This window comes from Vicugna pacos, chromosome 18 (genome assembly GCF_048564905.1).
Source record: "Vicugna pacos chromosome 18, VicPac4, whole genome shotgun sequence".
Taxonomy (NCBI): domain Eukaryota; kingdom Metazoa; phylum Chordata; class Mammalia; order Artiodactyla; family Camelidae; genus Vicugna; species Vicugna pacos.
In genome coordinates this window covers 40,744,234-40,764,392 of record NC_133004.1, presented here as the reverse complement: position 1 = coordinate 40,764,392, position 20,159 = coordinate 40,744,234, and the positions used below count along the sequence as shown (strand labels likewise).

General features: G+C 57.1%; 3 protein-coding genes across 4 annotated transcripts; 1 reads left to right on the top strand and 2 right to left on the bottom strand.

Annotated features, from left to right (window-relative positions):
- Positions 1–349: 349 nt before the first annotated feature.
- On the top strand, positions 350–6,376 carry AP1S1 (adaptor related protein complex 1 subunit sigma 1). The gene is made up of 5 exons (XM_006201408.4): positions 350–477; positions 2,331–2,509; positions 3,147–3,255; positions 4,202–4,339; positions 5,607–6,376. Exons 1-5 carry the CDS (start codon positions 475–477, stop codon positions 5,652–5,654), a joined length of 477 nt encoding a protein of 158 aa, XP_006201470.3. The 5' UTR covers positions 350–474; the 3' UTR covers positions 5,655–6,376.
- Positions 6,377–7,302: 926 nt separating this feature from the next.
- VGF (VGF nerve growth factor inducible) lies at positions 7,303–18,353 on the bottom strand. Of its 2 annotated transcripts, XM_072943168.1 has the most exons (3): positions 18,244–18,353; positions 10,185–10,404; positions 7,303–9,675 (listed from the first exon to the last, which is right to left on the bottom strand). In XM_072943168.1, the coding sequence occupies exon 3, from the start codon at positions 9,653–9,655 to the stop codon at positions 7,802–7,804; it is 1,854 nt and encodes a 617-aa protein (XP_072799269.1). In that variant the 5' UTR covers positions 9,656–9,675; positions 10,185–10,404; positions 18,244–18,353; the 3' UTR covers positions 7,303–7,801. The 2 variants fall into 2 exon arrangements, with proteins under 2 accessions (XP_072799269.1, XP_072799270.1); XM_072943169.1 differs by lacking the exons at positions 10,185–10,404; positions 18,244–18,353 and adding an exon at positions 10,078–10,087 and having other exon boundaries at positions 7,802–9,675.
- Positions 17,048–19,749, bottom strand: NAT16 (N-acetyltransferase 16 (putative)). Its single transcript, XM_072942153.1, is given in 10 exon segments — positions 17,048–17,069; positions 17,071–17,164; positions 17,167–17,553; positions 17,556–17,592; positions 18,244–18,468; positions 19,186–19,248; positions 19,250–19,420; positions 19,422–19,472; positions 19,474–19,510; positions 19,745–19,749. Coding segments are annotated over 10 exon segments (1,092 nt in total).
- Positions 19,750–20,159: the final 410 nt, after the last annotated feature.

Below are 20,159 nucleotides of genomic sequence, written 5' to 3'. Positions count from 1 at the left end.
CCTCCTCATTTCTTCTTTCCCTACAGACAATCCCCACCCTGCTCCCTCTCAATCGCCCACGCCCCTTCCATTAAACCTCCCTACTTGCTCACAAACTCCAATGGTCATCTCACCCACCTCTCACCACTTTTCCCGCCTTTTCTCCCCAAGTTTCCAAAGCTCGATGACCTCATTGTCCTCCTCCCCCATCCTCCAACCAGCCCACAAGACAGCCTTGTTACCAAGACGACAGAGCTACTCGAAGCTGAAGTCAAGGACCTGGTTGCCATGGCTGCGCTTCTCCGCCTCCAGCTCCGCCAGCGCGCCCCTCAGCGTTGGCGCCTGCGCATTACGCAACGCTTTGGTTCTCTAGGCTGGGGCGAACGGGGCGGGGCTTCGAGCGAGAGGGAGGGAAGAAGGCGAAGGGATAAGAAAGGGAGGGGAGCTGGCGCCTACGGTGGCCGAAGAGGGACGCGCAGAGCCGGAGGCTGCAGGATGGTAGGCTGTGCAAAGAGGGAGGGGAGGGGGAACCAAGGGGCGTGGGCTGCACCTGCGGGGGTCCTTGGGGGCCGCCGTCTGTGTGAACCGCTCTGTCTTCTTCTGGTCCTCAGAGGCCCTCACTTACCTGGGCGGGTGAGCTGCCGGCCTCGGAAAGAAGAGCAGCTGGAAATGGCTTTCGGAGGAAGGGGCGGGGAGGGGGCACATTTGTGGGGCGAGAGAGGTGACTAGAGGGCAGCGGGACCGTCCCGAGCCTAGGGGAGCGCGCGGGTCGCGATCCAGGGGGTCCTGACCACTGCCGCAAGGAAGTCGCCCGAGAATTAGGGGCTCCGGGGCCTGTTGGCGGAGGGAGGCAGCGGGGGTCGTTGGTCACCAAGACCCTCTGCCCCTATGCAGCCCAGAGAGGAGCGGTGGCTGGCGGGGAGGGCGGTGTGTGGGAGGGGATAATTTCCGGGTACGAGGAGTGGACGTCCTGCCTCGATTTGTCGCCCTGCTCACCTAGAGACTGGGGTAAAGTGGGGAAGCCAAGCGGGCTCGAGGTTTTGCTCTCGGGACCCGGGCTTTGGCTCCCTGGTTCTGGTGCTCCTCACTCTCCGCCCCCCACCCCCTCCTCTTTCCGGAATCCAGGCCTTCCGTCTTCCTGCTCCCTCGTCCCGGCCCACCCCCAATCCCAGCCGCGCGCGGCTCCCTTCCGCCCCTCTGTTGCCCTCCCACCGCGCTAGCAGCGCTTCTCCATCCCCGGCACCAAAAAAACCCAGTTCTCTTGAATTTTGATCTTTAGCCTACTAAAGTAGTAACGTTCCACACACCCAGGATTCCAGCCCTGGTAATGTACTTGGAGAGAAGAGCTACAGAGTGTTGTGGCCCGGACCCTCCGGAACTAGGAAGCGGGGGTTGTGGTGAGGGGTGTGCACCGGGTAGTGAGGGCTCTGCACTCCTCCCCACACCACCCCCTTGTGCTTTGTTCCACAGGCATTCCCTAGGTGAGCCACCCTGAATGGCTGTGTCCTAACTGAGGAACTGAAAGGGAAATTGGTCACCTGGTATCTGGGGAGGTGTGGGCGTGTAGCAGGAGGCTTCCTAAAGGAAAAAAATAGAAATATCAGTAGCCAAATGCCTGGATGGTTGGGAAGAGAGGAAGGTGGAGTTTGGGGGTCCCAGTACCATGTGCTAACATGAAGGATACCCTTGGACATAGGACTAGCACTGGAAGGCAGTGTACTGAGGACACCAGGAAGGGTGTATGGCTAGGATGGGGCGGGAGAGGGGCAGAATTGAGGTGGCTTCTTGAGGGGCAAAATGCCTAATTTCCTCGTGGTGATGAATAGAAAGAGCAGGAAAGAAAACAGACATCTCTTTGACAACAGGTACAGGCTGCTTGTCACTGTGCTAATATTTTACCCACCTTTGGAAAACAGGATTAGGAAACAGGAAGTCAGGGAATAGTGACACCTAATGTGTTATAGTGCTTACCATTTGCCAAGTACTTTTTCATATAAAAACTCCCTTAACCCACCTAACAACTCTGTAAGGTAGGTACTTTGATTATTTCCATCTTATACATCAGGAAACAGAAGCCCAGAGACAGAAAGTAATTGCCCAAGGCAAATTACTCAAACCAGTAGAGCCAGGATTTGAACCCAAAAGATAAGATTCTGAAACTCTGACACCCCCTGAAGGAAAGACACCTGCTTCTGGGAATACTTGGAGTTGACAGCAAGGGCTGATGTTTTGAAGAAAGTAGGAGCTATGAGTTGAGAAGGGTTAGATGAGATGAGTTTGGGGCTGTGTGTTTGCTCGGAGAAACGAATCTCTGACCGTCAGCTCTAACTCCACCCCCTCCCGCCCCCTAGATGCGATTCATGCTGCTGTTCAGCCGGCAGGGGAAGCTGCGGCTGCAAAAATGGTACCTGGCCACATCAGACAAGGAGCGAAAGAAGATGGTTCGGGAGCTTATGCAGGTTGTTCTGGCTCGCAAGCCCAAGATGTGCAGCTTCCTGGAGTGGAGGGACCTCAAAGTTGTCTACAAGAGGTGATTCCCCACCTTCTGTCAGTACCACCTGGATCCTGCTTAACTGGGGTCTGGCAGTGGGTTCCAATGGCTGAGAAATAAGTTGTCCTTTAGGTCAGGAAGAGCTGAGAGCTAAGGCCATCTGGAGGGCAGTGATGAACTCCAGCTGCCTTTCCTTTGCAAATTCACCGTGAAGAAATCCTTGTTCCCTTTTGGTTTTGCTCAAGCCTGACACCTAGTTCACGTGCACACCTCTGTCCCAAAGGCTCTGTCTTGTCTATTGCACACGTCCCTTGCAGCCTCATTCAACAGTCATGGATTCTGTGCCACTTTTCCCAACACACACACACACACCCCGTTTCCGGTTCCTTCTCTGAGCAGGTGAATTAATTGACTCAAGATACTTTGTTGAGTCAAAGTGAACAGGTCAGAGGGCAAGAGGGAAAGAGCTTGTGTCTTTGCCTGTGTTTATGAGAGGCGCTAAGAGGCTGAATGAGTTACTATTTGCATACCCTGGGGTCACCCCGTCTGTGTCCAATAGGGGCACGCACTGAAAATGAGGGGAAATGAGAGGTTTGGCACCACATGCCTGGGTCCCTGGGTCTCGAGGCAGACCCAGCAGCCCTCCCAGCTAGCCCTCCTGTGCCCGCATCTTCAGATATGCCAGCCTCTACTTCTGCTGTGCCATCGAGGGCCAAGACAATGAGCTCATCACTCTGGAGCTGATCCACCGATACGTGGAGCTCCTGGACAAATACTTCGGCAGCGTAAGTCTCCCCACCCCCACCCCAGTTTCCTCCAGGCAGTCGCCTCTTTCTACCAAACCCTGGGACCCTTCCAGCCTCTGCCCTAGAAGACTCGGGAAAGGTGAAGTTGGAGCAATGAGAACAGTAATTAATCTCCCGCCTTAAGCCTATTAGCCATGCCTCTTAATCAGCCCCAGGAAGGAGGATGGGGACCAGAATCTGCCACTCCATCAGTCCATCTAGACTTCTCAAACAAGGACAGAAGCCAAGTTCAGATTTTATCAGTGGTTCCTGACCTACTTAGCTCTGGAATCTTCTGGAGGTTTTGTTTTGTTTTTGTTTTTTTAAATAGCCATGCCTGGGTCCCACCCCCAGAAATTCTGAATTAACTGATCTGGGCTGTTGCCCAGGCATTGGCAGTCAGCTGAGATCTTAGTTGGGGAATAGTAATAATTCCATAACTTGTATTCCACTTAACAATTTACAGAGTGCTCTCAGGTTCTCCTGTTTGCTCCTCATTCCATTCCTGTGAGTAGGTGTCGGTGTCTCCATTTTTGGATGAGAAAACTGAGGCTCAGAGAAATTAAGTGGCATGTACAGCTAGCTGGTTAGTGACATAGCACTGCTTGAAACTCAAGTTCCAGGATCTGGAATCTCCTCCTCTGCGCTGTCCCAGTGCCAAGGGCAGAGAGCTAGCCCCACTTCCAGTGGAAGCAGTGTCACACATTTGAGGGGAAGGCAACAGGAGTCACAGTCAAGGGTAGACTAGAGCCACTAATGTTTCATCATCACAGAGAAAGAAGCAAGAGGAGCAAGAAAAGCCAAACCAAGGACTAAGGCCTTGGAGTTGGAGGAGTGGTCAAGAAGGCCTGGGGCCAGGATGGGAAGAGAGGCGGGGCTGCTGGGATTTCAGGTGGGGTAGGGCTGCACCTCCACAGTAAGCTCTGCCTTCTCCCCCTCCTTCCAGGTTTGTGAGCTGGACATCATCTTCAACTTTGAGAAGGCCTACTTCATCTTGGATGAGTTTTTGATGGGGGGTGATGTCCAGGACACCTCCAAGAAGAGCGTGCTGAAGGCTATCGAGCAGGCAGACCTGCTCCAGGAGGTACGGGCCCAAGGCAGTGAGGAAGAGAAAGAGTACCGTGGCAGCTCCCTCCCCTGGACACCTAGCCTGCCGGCCCCAGCTGCCCTCTTCCCACCACCGCGCAGGGGCCCCCCTCCTTGTGGTGTCTGGCCCCCACAGTGCACGGTTGGCCAGCTTGCCCTCAAGCCCTGACTACTCTGGTGGGAGATAGTAGGGCTGTGCCAGTTCTCCCCTCCTTCTCCCAAGACCCAGGATGTCTCATCCCAGCCAAATGGCCTTTGTTCCACGCTTCTCTTGGCATTCAGGGTTGCTCAGAGAATTGGCAAATGGGCAGATGATAGATCTTTTTTTTTCTTCCCTGGTATCTTCCCTTTGTTTTTCTTTCTTTCTTTCTTTTTTTTTTTAACACACTCATGCTCAAAGCCTCTGCTTCTCAGAAACAAACTTTTGCTGCAGGGATGGGGGCGCTGGGGTCAAGGGCACCTGGCTGTTGTTCTGCCTGCTCTCCAGCACCCCCGCCCTCACCCCATTACTGCCTGCCCCCTCTCTTCTGTGCCACTGCTGAGCCTTGGTGCAGGGAGATGAGTCACCGGAACCTGCAATGATGAGCAAGGCGGCCTGAGCTGGCTCTGAGGAGGGGGAGACATGGGGGGGTGCTCCTGCCTGCAGTGGGAGAAGGGACAGAATCGAACTTGCCAATTCACCAGTCCCACTCCCCCATCTCTCTCTCTCTCTCTCTCTCACACACACACACACACACACACACACACACACACACCTGTTATTGGTGCTTTGCTCAGACCCTCATGACTCATCTTTCTGTAGTCTGGTCCACCTTTCCTCACGGACCTAATGCCAACTTCTTACTCCCTCTGCCAACTCTGAAAAAATAAAAGGACCTACCCAGCCATCTGCCACCCCAGCCCTGGGAAAGCAGGTTTCCCATCCTGCAGTCCCAGCCTTACTCCCTTCCCCTTCAGATACTAAAGCCAAGCCCCCTGCTCACCAAGCTCCTAGCCTTGGGTTTCTCTGGGTGGTGGTGGACTCAATCTGGACCCTGCTCCTTGCCATGGTTGGCTCTGGGGCGTGGTCCTGGGAGGTTGGGGAGCTCCTGTGAAAGGTCCCCAGGTATTCCAGCCTTGGGCTCACGTTGGCTTCTCTCTCCCCTCCCTGTGTCTCTCTGTGCTTCCCCTACTCTCTCCTCGCTGTTCTGCCCACCCTCCTCTCCCTCACTCCCGTCTGCCTCTCCTGGTGTCTGTGCATCACCCTCTGTCTGTCTCTGCCTTAGGAAGATGAGTCGCCGCGCAGTGTGCTGGAGGAGATGGGTCTGGCATAGCCCCCGCCTGGGGCCACGTGGAGATGTGGGGAGCTGGTGGAGAGGCCAGGCATCGGTGGCCCTTTTCTTGGTGGGACCCAGCTGCTCTGCCTCCACTGCCTCCCCTTCTTTTGCAGTGAGTGGTGGGCTCAGGACCCTCAAACATTCCCTCCCTCCACCCCCTACCTCCTGTTTCCCCCTTTCCCTCTGAAGGTTTTAGGAGCTAGGAGGCAGGAAAATGTAACCAAGTTGGGGGTGCTATTTGGCTTTCATTCCCTGCCTTTGAAGAACTAATGTCACCATGAACTCCCCCACCCCTATAATTGTAAATATATAAATATGTCAGGTTAAAGGGAAAAGATTTTCAGGGCTCTTCTCTTCGCCCTGCCCCATAACCTACCTCCACCCCTCCCCACGGCAGCCAGGGCAGCTTCTCTGCCTGGGAGGGGGGCTTCTGTGTCCTGAGGGGGAAGTCCTTTCCCTCCTCTGCCCCCTCCCCCTCCTTCTTGGCTGCAGTGAGGCCTCTGTCCAGTTCCAGAAAAGGAACAGCATAGTTAATTTTTTTCTAACCTTGCCACTTTGAGGGAAGGGAGGACTGGGGGAAGGGCAGGCTTTACAGAAGACTGGGCCCTGTCCCTCCTTTACTCCATGTTCTGGGTGAGGCAGGAGCTAAGGGGGTGGGGTGGGGAAAGTATCTGACTTTATTTCCTTTCCTCTGAAATAAATGGAAAAGCATTTCTGGACTTTGCCTGCTTTAGGCTCTGTGAAGGAAGGCAGGGCTGCTGGGATCAGTCAGGATGAGAAGGGAACACTACCCACTCCACATGCCCCCGGAATTAGGGCTACCAGATTTAGGGCCAAACAAAAAGGAAGTAGAAGACACCCAGTTCAATTGGTTATGCTAATGAATAAATTTTTAGGATAAGTGTGCCCTATGCAAATGTATCCATTATTTATCTGAAATGTAAATTTAACTGGGTGTCCTGTATTTTACCTAGCACCTCTCCCCAGACAAATTTGTGAGCTCAGTGCCTCTGACCACAACCAAGACCACTGACCAAGGTGCCTCCAGTTCCCTGTGCTGCCTTCAGACAAGGAGGAACAACTCCTGGGGACTTGGTTTCATTCTTCTGAGGTTTCTTTGTGGAAAATTTCATTTGCCAGATTTAGTTTCATTTGGGAGGTGACTCAGGAGTTCAAGGGTATATTCCACCCCCTATGCTTAGAAAAGGCTTGAGAATCGGTTGTTTCTGTGGCTGCTAACCCATCCTGCCCATATTTCTTATGAAGTACAAAGGACCAGGGAATTTAGGGAGCAGTTAAGGGAAGAAGGTGGATAAAGTGCAACAGGGACTGTGAGGAGCCACCAGCACTACCTAGGTGGCCCAGGGATCATGCAAAGAATTTCCCATGGCCCAGAATTGCGGCATGCTCTTCTCTGCTTCTGCATCAAGACCTGTGACTAACCCCCCACCCCCACGCTGAAAGTGGAATTTGAGGTTTCCTAGAATATGTGAACCTATTCTACCCCTCAAATACGGCTGAGGTTCTACCACTCAACCCTCACTTTTGAGCCAGAGGAGTTGGGTGTCTGGCTGGTGCTTCCCTCACCGCCCCTTGGGAAGGACCACGCAGGCCCAAGGGGACGGGTGAATAACCGAGAACAAAGTCCTAATAAAATAGTCACTTTTATTTCTTAGCAAAACTATTTCCTCCGTGAGGGGTATTTACAACAGGGTAGGGAAAGAAGGGGTAAATTCACAGCGATGGAGAGAGGGTGGCGAGGCTTTTAGGAGACCTAAAGGGCAGGAGACAGACACTTCCTTACACAACTGGAAACGCTTTTTCCGGTTTCAGACGGGGACATCCCGGGAGGGACTAGGTGGGGACGGGATCCTGCGGGGGCAGGGAACTCACACAAACCACCCGCTCGCCAGGGCTGGCCCTGGGACACCAGCGAGTGAGTTTGGGGACTTCCGACCCACGAAGGAGTCTGACGGGTCCCAACCCAGCCCGAGGGTTGGGACGGCCCGCGGGCGGAGGTGGGGCGGGGCCGGGCGGCGGCCAGGGGCGGGGCCGGGCGCATGCAAACACCGAGAGGGGAGAGGAACGACACGGAGGGGGGCGGCGGCGCGCGCTGTGGGGCGCGGGGGCGGGGCCGGGGTCGGTCATGGGCGCCGGAGGAGCACGTGCTCGATGTAATTCTCCAGCTCCTCCTGCTCCTGCAGCCGGCGCTCCTCCGCCTCCGCCTCCTCCTGGGCGCGCCGCGCCTGGGCCTCCCGGCCAGGATAGTGGCGCGAAGGTGGCAGTGCGTGATGGTAGTGGCGGCGGCGCGAGGCAGCAGGCGGCTGCAGTGTCCGCGGCCGGATGTAGTTGGGAAAAGGGTGGTAGGGCCCCGGGGGAAACACCTCGTCCTCCTCCCGATCCCAGGGCGGGAGCACCTCGTTCCAGTCGGGCAGCTCGTCTCGAGCGGGAGCCGGGGCAGGGGGCTGGGGCTGAGGGGAGCGGGCATGGGTGGGGGCGGGGGCTGCCCGGGGTGGTGGCACAGGCTCGGGAGGGGCGTTCTTCTTCCGCTTCCGCTTCTCTTCCACCTCCTCGATGATGCTGACCACGTCGTCCGCTGGCAGGTGGAGTTTGGTGGACAGCTCAATGAGGCTATCGATCGTCTGCGGGTCCATCTCTTCGTCATCGTCCTCCTCCTCCCCGCCCTCCTCTGCCCCCTCAGCCTCTTTTCGTCGGTGGCCGGGCGTCTCCTCCTGGGAGCGCTTGTCTTCGGCTCCGGCTTCCCCGTCCTCCTCCTCAGCGAACAGTAGCGCGTTCTGCCTCGCCCTCTCTGCCTCCTCCGCCTCCGCCTCCGCCTCTGCCGCCTCCTCATCCTCTTCCCCCACCGTCCCCTCCCCGCCGCGTCTCTCCTGCTCCGCCTCCTCCTTCTCTCTCTCGCTCTCTCGCTCCTCCTCCTGCTCCTGCAGCCCCCGACCCCCTAGGCCGCGCTGCCGAGCCCCGCCCTGCAGCAAATACTGGAGCAGCAGGTCGGAGGCGAGGTCGGCCAACCTCTCTTCCTGCGCCGCGGCTTGCCGTGTGGCTTCCGCCTGCCTCCTCCCGGCCTCTACCTGCGCCAGCCCTTGCTGTAGAAGGCGCTCCCCCGCCTCAGAGCCTCCCAGGAGTGAGGTCTCCGGCCGGCGCGCCTTGGGGAAGGGAGCGCCCAGGCCTTGGTACGCCTTGGACAAGGGTGCCAGTGCCTCACCTAAGTGTGTTTTGGGGGAGGACACTCCTTCCCCGAACTGGTGGGCTTCGGGAAGGGACCCGCTCTCGGGCATACGGGCCTGGAATTGTGGGGGAGCCGGGGGCGGCAGGGGCGCGCGCTCCGGGACGCGCGCCTGGAACTCTCCCCAGGAAGCGCGCCACACGCGCTCCGGCCCGGGGCTCTCCAGGTTGACTCGGGTCAGCGTGTGCGTGCGAGTTTCTGTCTCTGCTGCCGCTGTCTCTTGCTGGCGCTTGGCGCTGCTCGGACTGAAATCTCGCAGTTCCTGGAGCAAGGAAGCTAGCGCCTCGAGTTCCTCGGAGGGGTCGCCCGCCTCGGGACCATTCTCCTGAGTCTGAGGGCGAGGCGGGGCCGCGGGCGCCTGGGTCTCTGGAGCCGGGAGGCTGTGGGTCTGGCTGCGGACGGTCTCGGTCAGCAGAGCTTCTGCTGCTTCTTCCTCTGGCCGCTGCTGGGAGCCACCGGGCGCCGGGGGCGAGGCTGGGCGGTCGAGTGCCTGCAGCAGCACCGCGGCGAGCTCCCGGGGATCCACGCCCTGGAAAAGCTCTCCCTCGTCCTGAGGCTCTGAATTTCGAGCGGCTCGGATCTCTGGGGCGCTAACATCCTTCGGCCCGAGCACTGCGTCCCCGGCTACCAGCTCTTTATGCTCAGAGCTGGGGGGAGGTGGCTGCACCTCAGGGTGCCCCGGGGGCGCTGCTTCCATCCCCTTGATCAGTAGAAGGAAGCAGAAGAGAACAGAAGCCGGCAACCTGAGTGATTTCATGACCAAAGGATTGCCGGAGACTGAAAAATAGAAGGGACCAAAGAAAGGGTTTCTGTAAGAATTTTCTGCTCTCTGATTTTATATTCCCTTCCCCCATCTTTAATCGGGAAATCCGGGGTTTCCCTTATCCCCCTAACCTTACCCAGAAGAGGGACGTTTAGGAGCAAAAGAGGAAGCTGTTGTGCCGATCTCTGGAGTCGTGTAAATGGGAAAACGCCCGCAAACCTCGCTCCCCCAGTGCCTCCTCGCCCCCTTCCCTGAGCCATTTCACTGCCAGCGCCCACGTACTAAGCAGCAAGGATACCGGGGCGGGGGGGGGGGGGAATCTCTGCTCCCTCCCCACAGGACTCCCCGGATGGTGCGTGGGCGACTTCAGCAGCAAGAAAAAAGCGGCGACTCCCCCATTTACCAGGGACCCTTACCAGGGGCTCCCCGCTGTGTTTTCAGCACCCCCATCTGGGGCGAGAGAGAGCCCTCCCTCACGCCCGCGGCGGCCGAGGGTTTGAGGGACGGACAGCAGAGTATTTACCAGCTGGTGTCACGACGCGGGAGGTGGAGAGGAGGGTCGGGGCGGGGTGGGAACAGGGAAAGATCAGGACGCGTCCGCCTTGGCTCCAAGCGGTGGCTGAGATACGAGCGATGGTCAAGGTCTGGCGTCCAGTGGGCTGGGCTCAGCTGAGTCGGCGCAGCTTCGGGAGGCTCGCTCTCTCCGGCTTCAGCACGCTGGACAGCGCCCGCGCCGCTGCCGCCTTATAAAGAGGAGCGGTGGGTCATGTGGGCTCGCCCCGCCCCATTGACGTCAATGTTCATTCATGGGGAAGCGGGCGGGCGCCTAGAGGCGGGAGGACACCCAACGATTGGAGAATGCGTGCCTCTCCCGGCCTGCGCCTGCGCTCTGCAGGCCTCGGTTGGAGAGGCGTGCGCTAGCCTAGCACCCGGGAAAGGAATGAATGAATGAATGAATGAATGAATGAAATGCCGAGGCGGGCGGGGCAGGGGGCTATGAATGAATGAAGGAGGGACGAGTAGAAAGGATGAATGAATGAATGGCAGAATGAATGGAAGGGTGGATGCTGAGAAGCTGCAAGGCGGGAGGGTGGGTTACAGAGCAACCTGCAGCGGCGGGAGCCCGCGTCGCTGAGCGGAATAAGGTGGGGGCACTCCCAACGTCTGACTGGGCCCCAGTAGGAGATCTATACAGGGAAGGAGGGAGATAAGGAGTCCAAAGCTGAGGAGGGGGCTAGACTCATCCTCCGACTGCACCGTCCGTGGGGAACACGCCCAAGGACAGCGTGAACCTAAGAGAGGAAGGACGGTTCTGCTCGCCTGCGGGCGCTGTCCGCGGGTCTGCGGTGCGGGGTGCGGGCTCTGGGCCGAGGCATATGGGTGGATCTTGCGATTTGAGTAATCCCGTCGGGAAGAGTCCGAGTCGGAAGAGAAGGGGAAAAGATTGAGGATGTGTGTACCTCTGTGTCGTGTCTATTCATGATCGGTGCGTGTCTGGAGAAAAAGGTGTGTCTGTCCTTCTGTCCAGCTGACTCTGTAGCGTATTTTGGCGCCCCCGCTGTGCCCCTTTTCAGCCCACCTCGCCCCACCGTCCTCCTGCTTCTTCCCCTCTCGCTGCCTCCCCACCACCATCAAAGGACATTTGGAGGACGAGAGCAGACCAGGTGGGGAGGGGGTTGCTCAGGTGGGGGCAGGGTGACTCAACTTCATCTCTCTCCACTGCTTAAAAGGAAGGTTTGAACGCGATGCGGGGGGGTGGAGGGTGAGGGGGGGTGCAACGTCAGAGATTGCCCTCTCTGCCACCATACCCCTCGTCCGCGTCTCCTGCCAGAGGGGCTGGGGCTGGGGGCTTGGACAGTTAGAGGTTCCGGGAGGATGGGGGGCGATGACGCACAGATTGCGCAAAGAGAATCCATCAGCGAGCCGAGTCCAGTGAAGGGAGACCAGACGTGGGCGGGGGTGGGGGGAGGACGGAAATGAGGAGGGGGGCAGGGGAGAGGGGAGGGAGGCAAAGGAGAAGCCACTGCAGGAATGAAGGGGAGGGAGGGAGGCTGGAGGGGGCTGCGGTGCAAGCAGAGAGCTGCGCGGGGGCGTGGGCAGAGAAAGGGGGGAGTGGAATGACACACGCCAGACACACAAGAACTGCGGACACAGGGGTGTCCATGGGCACACGCAGGGCACCGGCGCCCTATGCTCTGCAAACTGGAATCAGGGCTGTCTGTCAGGAGCTCAGAGATTCTTTCAGAGACAGTCCTCAGCCCCCTCCTCATCTCTTCCTAGCACTGACCCTCATTCATTCTCTCTCTCTTCCTCCCCCTCTCTCCCTCCCTCCCTCCCCCTTTCTCCCTCTCTCTCTGCACACACACACACACACACACACACACACACACTCACGTGCTTTCCCTCTATAGCCAGCAGTGGCTTCTCGGTTCCATCAGTGGCTCGACTTTCCCAGAAGAAAGCCCATCAGCCCATCCGCTCTGCAGGGAAAGAGGTGGGGAGGAGTAGAGAGAGAGAGGAAAGAGAAAGATGGGGGCAGGAGAGGGAGGCAGGAAGGCAGGCATCTGGAACAGGTAGAAGAACAAGCTAAAGGAGAAAAAAAAAAAACAACCTAAGAACCAAGGTGACTGTAGAGATGCCAACGAAAGGAGGGAGAGAGGGGACTGCAGACTCAAGTCTTTGCCTTAACACCCCCCAACCCACCCCCTCTACACAAAACTATCTAGGACCTCCCCATCCCCTGTGGCTTCCCCTCCTTCCTCTTCCTCCTCTTCCCATCTCCCCCTTATCCTCCCAGCCATTTAACTGAGAGCAGTGGAATGGGGAGGGGGGGTCACGTTACCTTCCTGAGACGGATGATTCAGAGAGAGATGGCTCAGACATCTGGTGGGGGGAGGGGAAGCCATCCAAGAGGGAAGGAAAGAGGGAGGGAGAGAGGCAAGGGGGGCAGACTGAGAGGCTGATGGGGCTAAGAGACCAAGTGTGAGATGAGGGAGACAGGCATCTAGAGAAACTGTTCCTGTGGGCTTGTGTATGCGCACATGCACCTATGTGTACATGTACATATGTGTACATGTGTGTTTGTGTGTGTACAGAGATTAATGAAACATGTAGGGGAAAAGATAAAGAAAAGAAATGGGGGGGGGACAAGTGTGTATTTAGCCAGATAGAGAGTGGATGGGCATAGCAGTGTTGCAAATTAAATATGAAAAATTTCTTCCAATCTGTGGGGTCTGTGTTTTGATCTGTTTCTAGGTGTCTGTATCTAAGCGTGAGTGTGTGTGGGTCCTGATCCCTCTGAATGCCCCTATACCTGTGTGGTTGGGAGTCTGAGTGCATCCAGTCTAGGCATCTGCTGGTGTCTGAAAAATGTGCCTGGCTTGGTGTGTCAATAAGATGTGTGTGTACATGTGTGTCTTTGTGCATGTCTCTGGCTCCTTCCATGCCTGTTCATATATATTAGAGGTTATGCGGGTTTCTGTATGCCTTTGATCTTGCCTGCTACTCCCCCACGTTTCCCACATCTCTAGATTTCTGTGCAGGAAAACCTCAGGATCCTAGCCACTCATCTGCAGCCCCTAAGTTCAGGTCTTGCCCCTTGTGTTTTAGAGTGTTCCCCCATTCCTCCATTCTTCCCCAACCCTTTCTTCTTCCACTCAGCCAAGAAGTCCAGGGGAGCTTCTCAGAAATCGACATCCCAAGAGTCTTCAGTTATCATGGATTGGGGGAGGGGCAGCGAGGTGGAAGCCAACCGCAATCGGTTTGGTGATTCCACAATCTGGATTATGTCCACATGGACTCTGAATCTCTGGGTCTGTTTCTACCTCCCTCCATCTCAGCTCCCTACCTGGTTCCACTCATTCACACACACCCCACCTCTCAAAGATGTGCTGTGCCCTTCATACCCTGCTGCATCTAGGGGCTTCTGGAAAAGAGCTGGACTAGGGACCGGTTACTGGGACTGGGGAGAGGAGGGAGGTGGCAGGAAAGAGAAAGGAGAGACAGAACTGGAAAAGGCAAAGCTGAGATGGGGACCAGGAGGGGATGCCTGGTGTTTGCTCTGAGTTGTTTGTATAAATCCATCTCTTTGTCTTTGTTTCTGAATCTCACACACTCCGGGAGGGTAGTAGGAGAAGATGGGGGCCAGCCAAGTAGTGATCCAAGCTGAAGATTTGGAAAACCAGGCGAAGGGGGCAGAGCACTGGGTCTTTTCCCTGAGAAGGTTTGGGAAAGAAAAAAAGGGCAGGGGCTTGGGGGCCCCCATAGCTTACTGTCCCATCTCTTCTTCCCTTCTGCCCAAACGGTGACTCACCTCTGCAGCCTTTCAATGCGTCAGCGATGAGGGGGGCAGGCAGGGAGGGGGCACTTTATGAGAGACGCAGGGGTCTCCACTTTGAACTGAAAGATGATGCTGAAGGTCCTCCTAGAAATGGTCCCATTAGAACGCATCATTGCCCTAACCCCTGCCTACCCCAGTTCAGTAGGGTGGGAGTCCTGGGAAAGGGACTAGGAGAGGGCTGGGGGCCACTGGTCGGTCTGGGAATGATGAGTAATAGGAAGGGGGTGCTAACCCTGATTTTTAGTCCTGGGGTCCCATTCCCTCATACCCCCACCCACTCCTGGGTGGGGGAGGGGAGACTCAGCAAGCCGGGGGAAGGTAAAGCCGCAGAGATGAGTCACCAAGAAAGGAAGAGAGAGAGAGAGAGACAGAGATGAGGAGAGACACAAAGAGAGACAACAACTGGAGAGACTAAGAAAGGAAAATGTACACACACACGAAGGTGGTATCCGCAGACTAACAAGAGAAAGGAAATTGTGTACTTCCATAATCCTAAAGCAACCTCCTCCAACATCCACCTGTCTCTCTCTCTCTCTCTCTCTCTCTCTCTCTCTCTCTCTCTCTCACACACACACACACACCCCACTACCATTCAGAGTTACAGTGATATTCTGGGACACGCCCATTTACACAAACACAATGTCACACCTAGCCTAGCAGAGTCTCCCAGACACATGCTGAAGATGTGACCAGGGTAATGGAGATTGGCGTTGAGAGCCCTCAATTCATTTTACACTGGATGATGGGAGGGGGTAAAAGCCCTGAAGGAATGTAACTTCAAAAATCCAAGACTCACAGGCTATGCCTTGCACACGCGACAACACACAGTCGCCTGCCTCCCCATCGACACGTACATAGTAACATATCAAGCATCCTCATCAAGAAGCCACTTGGAGTACCTGATTCTGGGATGCGCCAGGTAGTTCCAAATACATCCCTCCCAAAGACCCCCTGACTCGTACACACATGTACAGAAACGCAGACACACAAAGACGCCCATGGACACACTCACACGGACGGAAACCACCTTGCGCTGCCTCGCCCGCGTCCGCACACGTCCTGGCGCCCCCGCGTGTTACTTTTCGAGATCGCAGTCTCCGTGGATCCGGAGCTCGGCTCCCGCGGGGCGGCGCCCAGGCTCCCTCCACCTCTTCCCCAACCGCGCGGTGCCCACCCAGGAATGGGGAAAGCGAGAGCACAGCATAGGCCACGAGAGAGCTGGGAGTTAGAAGCCTAGATCGTAGGAATGAGGGAGGCTGGTCCTGGATGCCAAGGGGAACTTGCGAGAAGAGCAAAAATTTGGATAGCAGTGGTCTCTCAGGTCCAGGGGAAAGCGAGGCCCTGGGCTAGCCAAGGTGCCTCGCTGCTGCCCGCCACGGTTCTGAGCAATCACTTCTTTCTGCAGCTTGGCTGGGGTGGGGGTGGGGGCACGCAATGGCCAGCAGCCCTCCCCATCTCCCCTCCAGGAAGTCATTAGCCTCACTGCCACAGGGCTTAGAGATCCTCTCTAATACAGGCTGCTGGAGAAGGGGGGAGGACAGTACAGCTCATCCCTCCCCACTGAGAAGAAGAGAAACAGACACGGAGGGTAGGCTAAAGGGGCCGTTTTATTGCAATATAGCTGTGGTTGAAGGGACAGGGAGGAGGGCAGCATGGCCAGGCGCAGGAGGCAGCCAAGCAAGGCAGAGCAGCACAGCTGGAACTGGGGACAGTGGGGAGCAGAGCTGTCCTCTTTGTCCACCTTCTTTCACCTGCTGGCGCCCTCCTCTGTCCACGTCTTTGATTCCATCTCCAGAGAACCCTGTGCTCGCTGTCAACAAATCCCTAGAAACTGTCCATTGTCCAACAAGAAGTTCAAGCTACCCCGTTACATACAGTGAGGTTCTGAAGCATGCTCTCGGCTTGGGACACCTTGGTTCTAGTCCCTGTCAGGCTCCCAGCTACTACGAGTGACTTGGAAGTCACTTGGATCTTTCTGAGACTCTATGTCATCCCTCTGTGGTACATGTGAGGATCCCGTGTAGGAGACATCATTGTGCAAATGCAGCGGTTACTACTTGCATTTAAATAGAAGACCGTCAAAGTCCACAAAAAGCATAAAGGGACAAGTGGGTGGGCGGGGTGTCCAGAAATATCTGGGAGTAGGGGTTCCAGTTGCGCTAGAAGGCAGCCTGGTTAGAACCAGGAGACAGCCTCGCACCAGGCTGGGGGACCTGCCCTCCATTACACCAAACTCTCCACCCAAAACCCCCTGAAGCAGAGGAGGGAGATTGCAAAATAGCACCATTATGCAGTTGGAGGAAACCCTAGTCAGAGGAGGCAGCCTCAGAAAGATGCATCACCAAAAGTGTAAGCAGGGGCTAAATGGGGGTGGGGCATTATAAATCTATTTCCTTTCCAGGCTCTTTCTGCATACTACACACAGGGTGGGTAGTGAAGAGGTTATGGGGAAGAGGAAGGGGAATGGAGGGGCAGACAAATGGGCAACGGGGAATAGGAGCGGTCCAGGTACAGGAGGGTGAGAGGGCGCGGAGGAGAGGGGCGCGGGGAAAGCTCTGAGGGCCTGAGAAAGAGCAGGAGGAAGAAAAGTAATGAGCAACTGTGCTTCTGGCTGGGTGCTGGGTATTGCACACACTTCTGCCAGCTTCCATTCACGGCGAAGAGGAAGAAGGGAGAAGCCAGAAAGGGCAGAGTTTACTCCCAGGCGGGGGCAAGGACTGATAAAGGCTCTGAAGCCCGTGAAGGAACCCATTCTTTGTCGAGGAAAGTGAAAGTGTGGACAACAGCAGCGCAACTGGCTTCCCCAAACCCAGCGGTTCAGATCAGGGTGTGAGCAACAGCGTTTGAGGGGCTAGTCAAGATGGCAGACAAAGATAAGGGGAAAAGGGAGGGGAGTGTTGGGCACCGGGTAAGGGTAGGCGTCAAAGCCCGTTACAAAGGGCAGGGGGAGGGGGCGGAGCTAGAAAACAGTAGGGGCGGGGCTGTCCGGGGATCTGCGGAAGAAGGTGGATCAAAAGTGCACCTTCTTTCTTCCCAACTGAGAGGCCTCAGATGTCAGCCTCCAGTAGGTTCGGCATAACCCTTGACCAGCTCGAGCCCTAAGCCAACCTGGCAGAAGTCAGCCAGATGCGACAACAACTGAGGCGCCAGCAAGAGCTGGCACAGACATTGAGGCTGATGAGGCGTGGGGCCTGGCTCTGCAGATGCCATAGAAGCTGGCTCTGCACCTGCGCGCCGTTGCTGCCGAAGGCGTCGAGGTAGAGGTAGAGCCCTGTGCCTTCGCGGTCCTGTAGGTTGGGGAAGGGGCTCAGTGCACAGCATGAGCACGTGAGGCAGTCCCGCCACTTCAGGCCCTTGATCGCCAGTCAGCGCAGGTTGCTCTTGTTCAGCCAGTAGAGCTGCCAATCCTGAATGGTCCCGCCCGGAAGCACGTCGCGCTGCACGGAGGGCGACATCAGGAGGCATGCCATGTCACTGGCAGCCTCCGACACGGCCCCGGTGGGCAGCGGTGAGAAGATGCCAGAGGCCCGCAGCGCCGCCAGCCGAGCTCCTCCAACAGCTCCGACGAGTTGAACTGGACTAACAGGATGCTCTGCAGGAGGCACGAGTGAGCGCGGGGCGGGCGGCGGAAGGGCGGCGAGCCCGGCGCCTCTTGGCATTTGCACTCCCTCATTCGCCCCCTGGGGGCTCCCACCTGGGTCCCTCGGAAGGCCTAACCGTGTGGGGCCGGGTGGAGTGGGGTATGCGAGAGCGTCGAGGAACCAGGGGCAAGGCCTCGGAATACCTGGATCCCCAGGAGAGGCGGGATCAATGTGGAGTAGTCAGGGAACTGGGTATGTGGGCCCCGGGTCTCTGAGGGGAGTGGAAGCCAAGGAAGCAGATCAGTCAGTAGGATGGGGGAGGAGGAGGGGAAGGACAAAGGCTCAGATTAGGATGTTTGGGTCCCTGAAGGGAGGCAGGATCGATGTAGGGGAGGCAGGGTCATGGAGGTCCGCACGCCTGGGCTCCAACCTCCTGAAGTAAGGACTGAGCGTTTACAGACTGGAAGTGGGGAGCTGTTTGACTTTCTCTGGGCAAAAGGGCCTGGGTAAGGACTGGGAGTCCCAGGGCAGGGCTCATGGGCGCCCCCACTCAGCAAAGCCAGCAGCAAAAGAAAGCCAGTCACTGGGTGCGCGCTGAGGGGAAAACACCCGGAGGCTCCCGGAGAGAGGCACTGCCCTCCTATCTCCCTTGTCCTTCTCACCTGCTTGGCGATTAGGCGGTATTTCTTCAGCTCTTGGGGGCCCAGTTGGTTGTCCCCGGTGAGCAGTGCCACTTTCACCCCCGGGTGCTGTCGCTTGACCGACTGCGAGTAGAAGTGCCCCAGCTGCCCGGCCACGCCCTTGCCGCGCTCCCTGGGCGCCACGCGCAGCCCCTCCACCAGCGCCGTCTCCCCGACGTCGATCACGTGCAGAGTCTTCAGCTCGACCTGCGGACCGAGGCCTTTAGGGGGACCACGCCCCACCTCCGCCCCAGCCAAGACTCAGCTCACGGGGCTCGCCTCTTCCCGAACTCTGAGCACTCCGTCGTCACCACCCTGGGCGCCAGGCCAGACCCAGGGCCTGCCCAGGGAGCTCTCCTCAGCACTTAGGTCTCGGATTCCAAGAGCCGGCAGAAAAATCATTCGCAGGCGTCTTCCACTTCTTGAGATGCTCGAGCTCCGCGCACACCAGGTCCCTGCCCACTCGCCACGCCCCTTTCTTTGGCTCCACCCCCTGGAGCTTGCTACGCCCGGCTTCCTCTAAGCTCCGCCCCGGAGCCCATCTGCTCTCCGCATCCAGAGTTCAGTTTACTCAGGAGTCCGGATCCCATTCTAGTTGCTTCCACCCCAGACTACCCCCTCTTGTCTGCTTCCCACTTTCTGTGCTCCCGCATAAACTCCTCAAAGGAATCCTCAAATACTGAAGCTGTCATCAGTCCCTCGCGTTCCTCCACTATTCTGAGTTCTACACATCCCCCACCCATCCTTCTCATTGGCTGGGCCCCTGGATCCGCACGCCCTACTTGTTGGTTCCAAAGCCGATTCTATTTCCTGGACAATCGAAAGAGGGCTGAGGTGAGGCTCTCTTCCTCTCCTTCCTAAGATCCATGCACTCAAACGTGGCTTCACCCCCTTTTCACCTGAGCTCCGCCCCCCAGCTCTCACCACTCCTCGGTTGCAATTGGCCAGCACAGCCGTGGGGTCCGGATCCCGGAGCGAGAGGTGGTAGGCGGCTGGGAAGGTAGTCGAGGCCACTTCAGACGCCCTAGGATATGGCCATCACCTCTTCAAACTCCCGTTTTGTGACCACCACAAAGTCCAAAGGCTCAGCCTTCATCTCAGGCCCTGATCTGGACCTGGACTTGGACCTGACCTCCTGTGGTAGGGATCCCTAAGTGCCCCTCCGCATCTGGTTTGGCCTCTTTTTCCGGCTTAGGGACCTCTGACCTCTGCGGTGGCTCCACCACAGCTGGCTTCCAGCTTCGTTACCCTGCAGAAAAGAGAGAATCCAACACCAGCATCAGAGCCCCCTGCTTCTGCATCTGGCCCCCTCCACAGAGTCCCCACAACCTCTTCCTACATACATAAATATCCCTTCTCTGCTCTCCACACAGACCCTGGGAATCGAGGGCTTCCAGCTCCCCTCCTTCTTCCAGCTCTCAACCCTCCCAATCCTGCCCTGTTCCACACTCCAGGATGCTTCTGGAACTCCCGCATTCAAAACCCCATGAGCTCCTCATCACCCTCTAGGAACTCAGATTAAGGAGAGGAGGCCAGTGGGTGGGGAGAGGATATTGGAGGGGCATCCCCTCAAGAGTCTCACCACCTCTCTGCAAGAACAACATGAAAAAGAAATTCCGCTACCCCTACGGGAGAGTTCCCAGAGCCCTCTTCCCCAGGTGGCAGGAGGGAGGGGTTGAGAGGGAGAAACAGAGGGTTTAACTCTCCTCCCCTTTCCCACCACTGCCATTTATCCTCTCAGGGAAAAGGATGGGGGGCGGTGAGTAGACCCCAGATAACTCCACATCGCTGCCCCAGTGCCCTCCACCCCCCAACGCATGTATTTAAACATAAGCTGAAGGAGTGGATGGATGCACAGTTCCATTAGAAAATTTCAAGCTGTTCCTCCCAGGCTAATC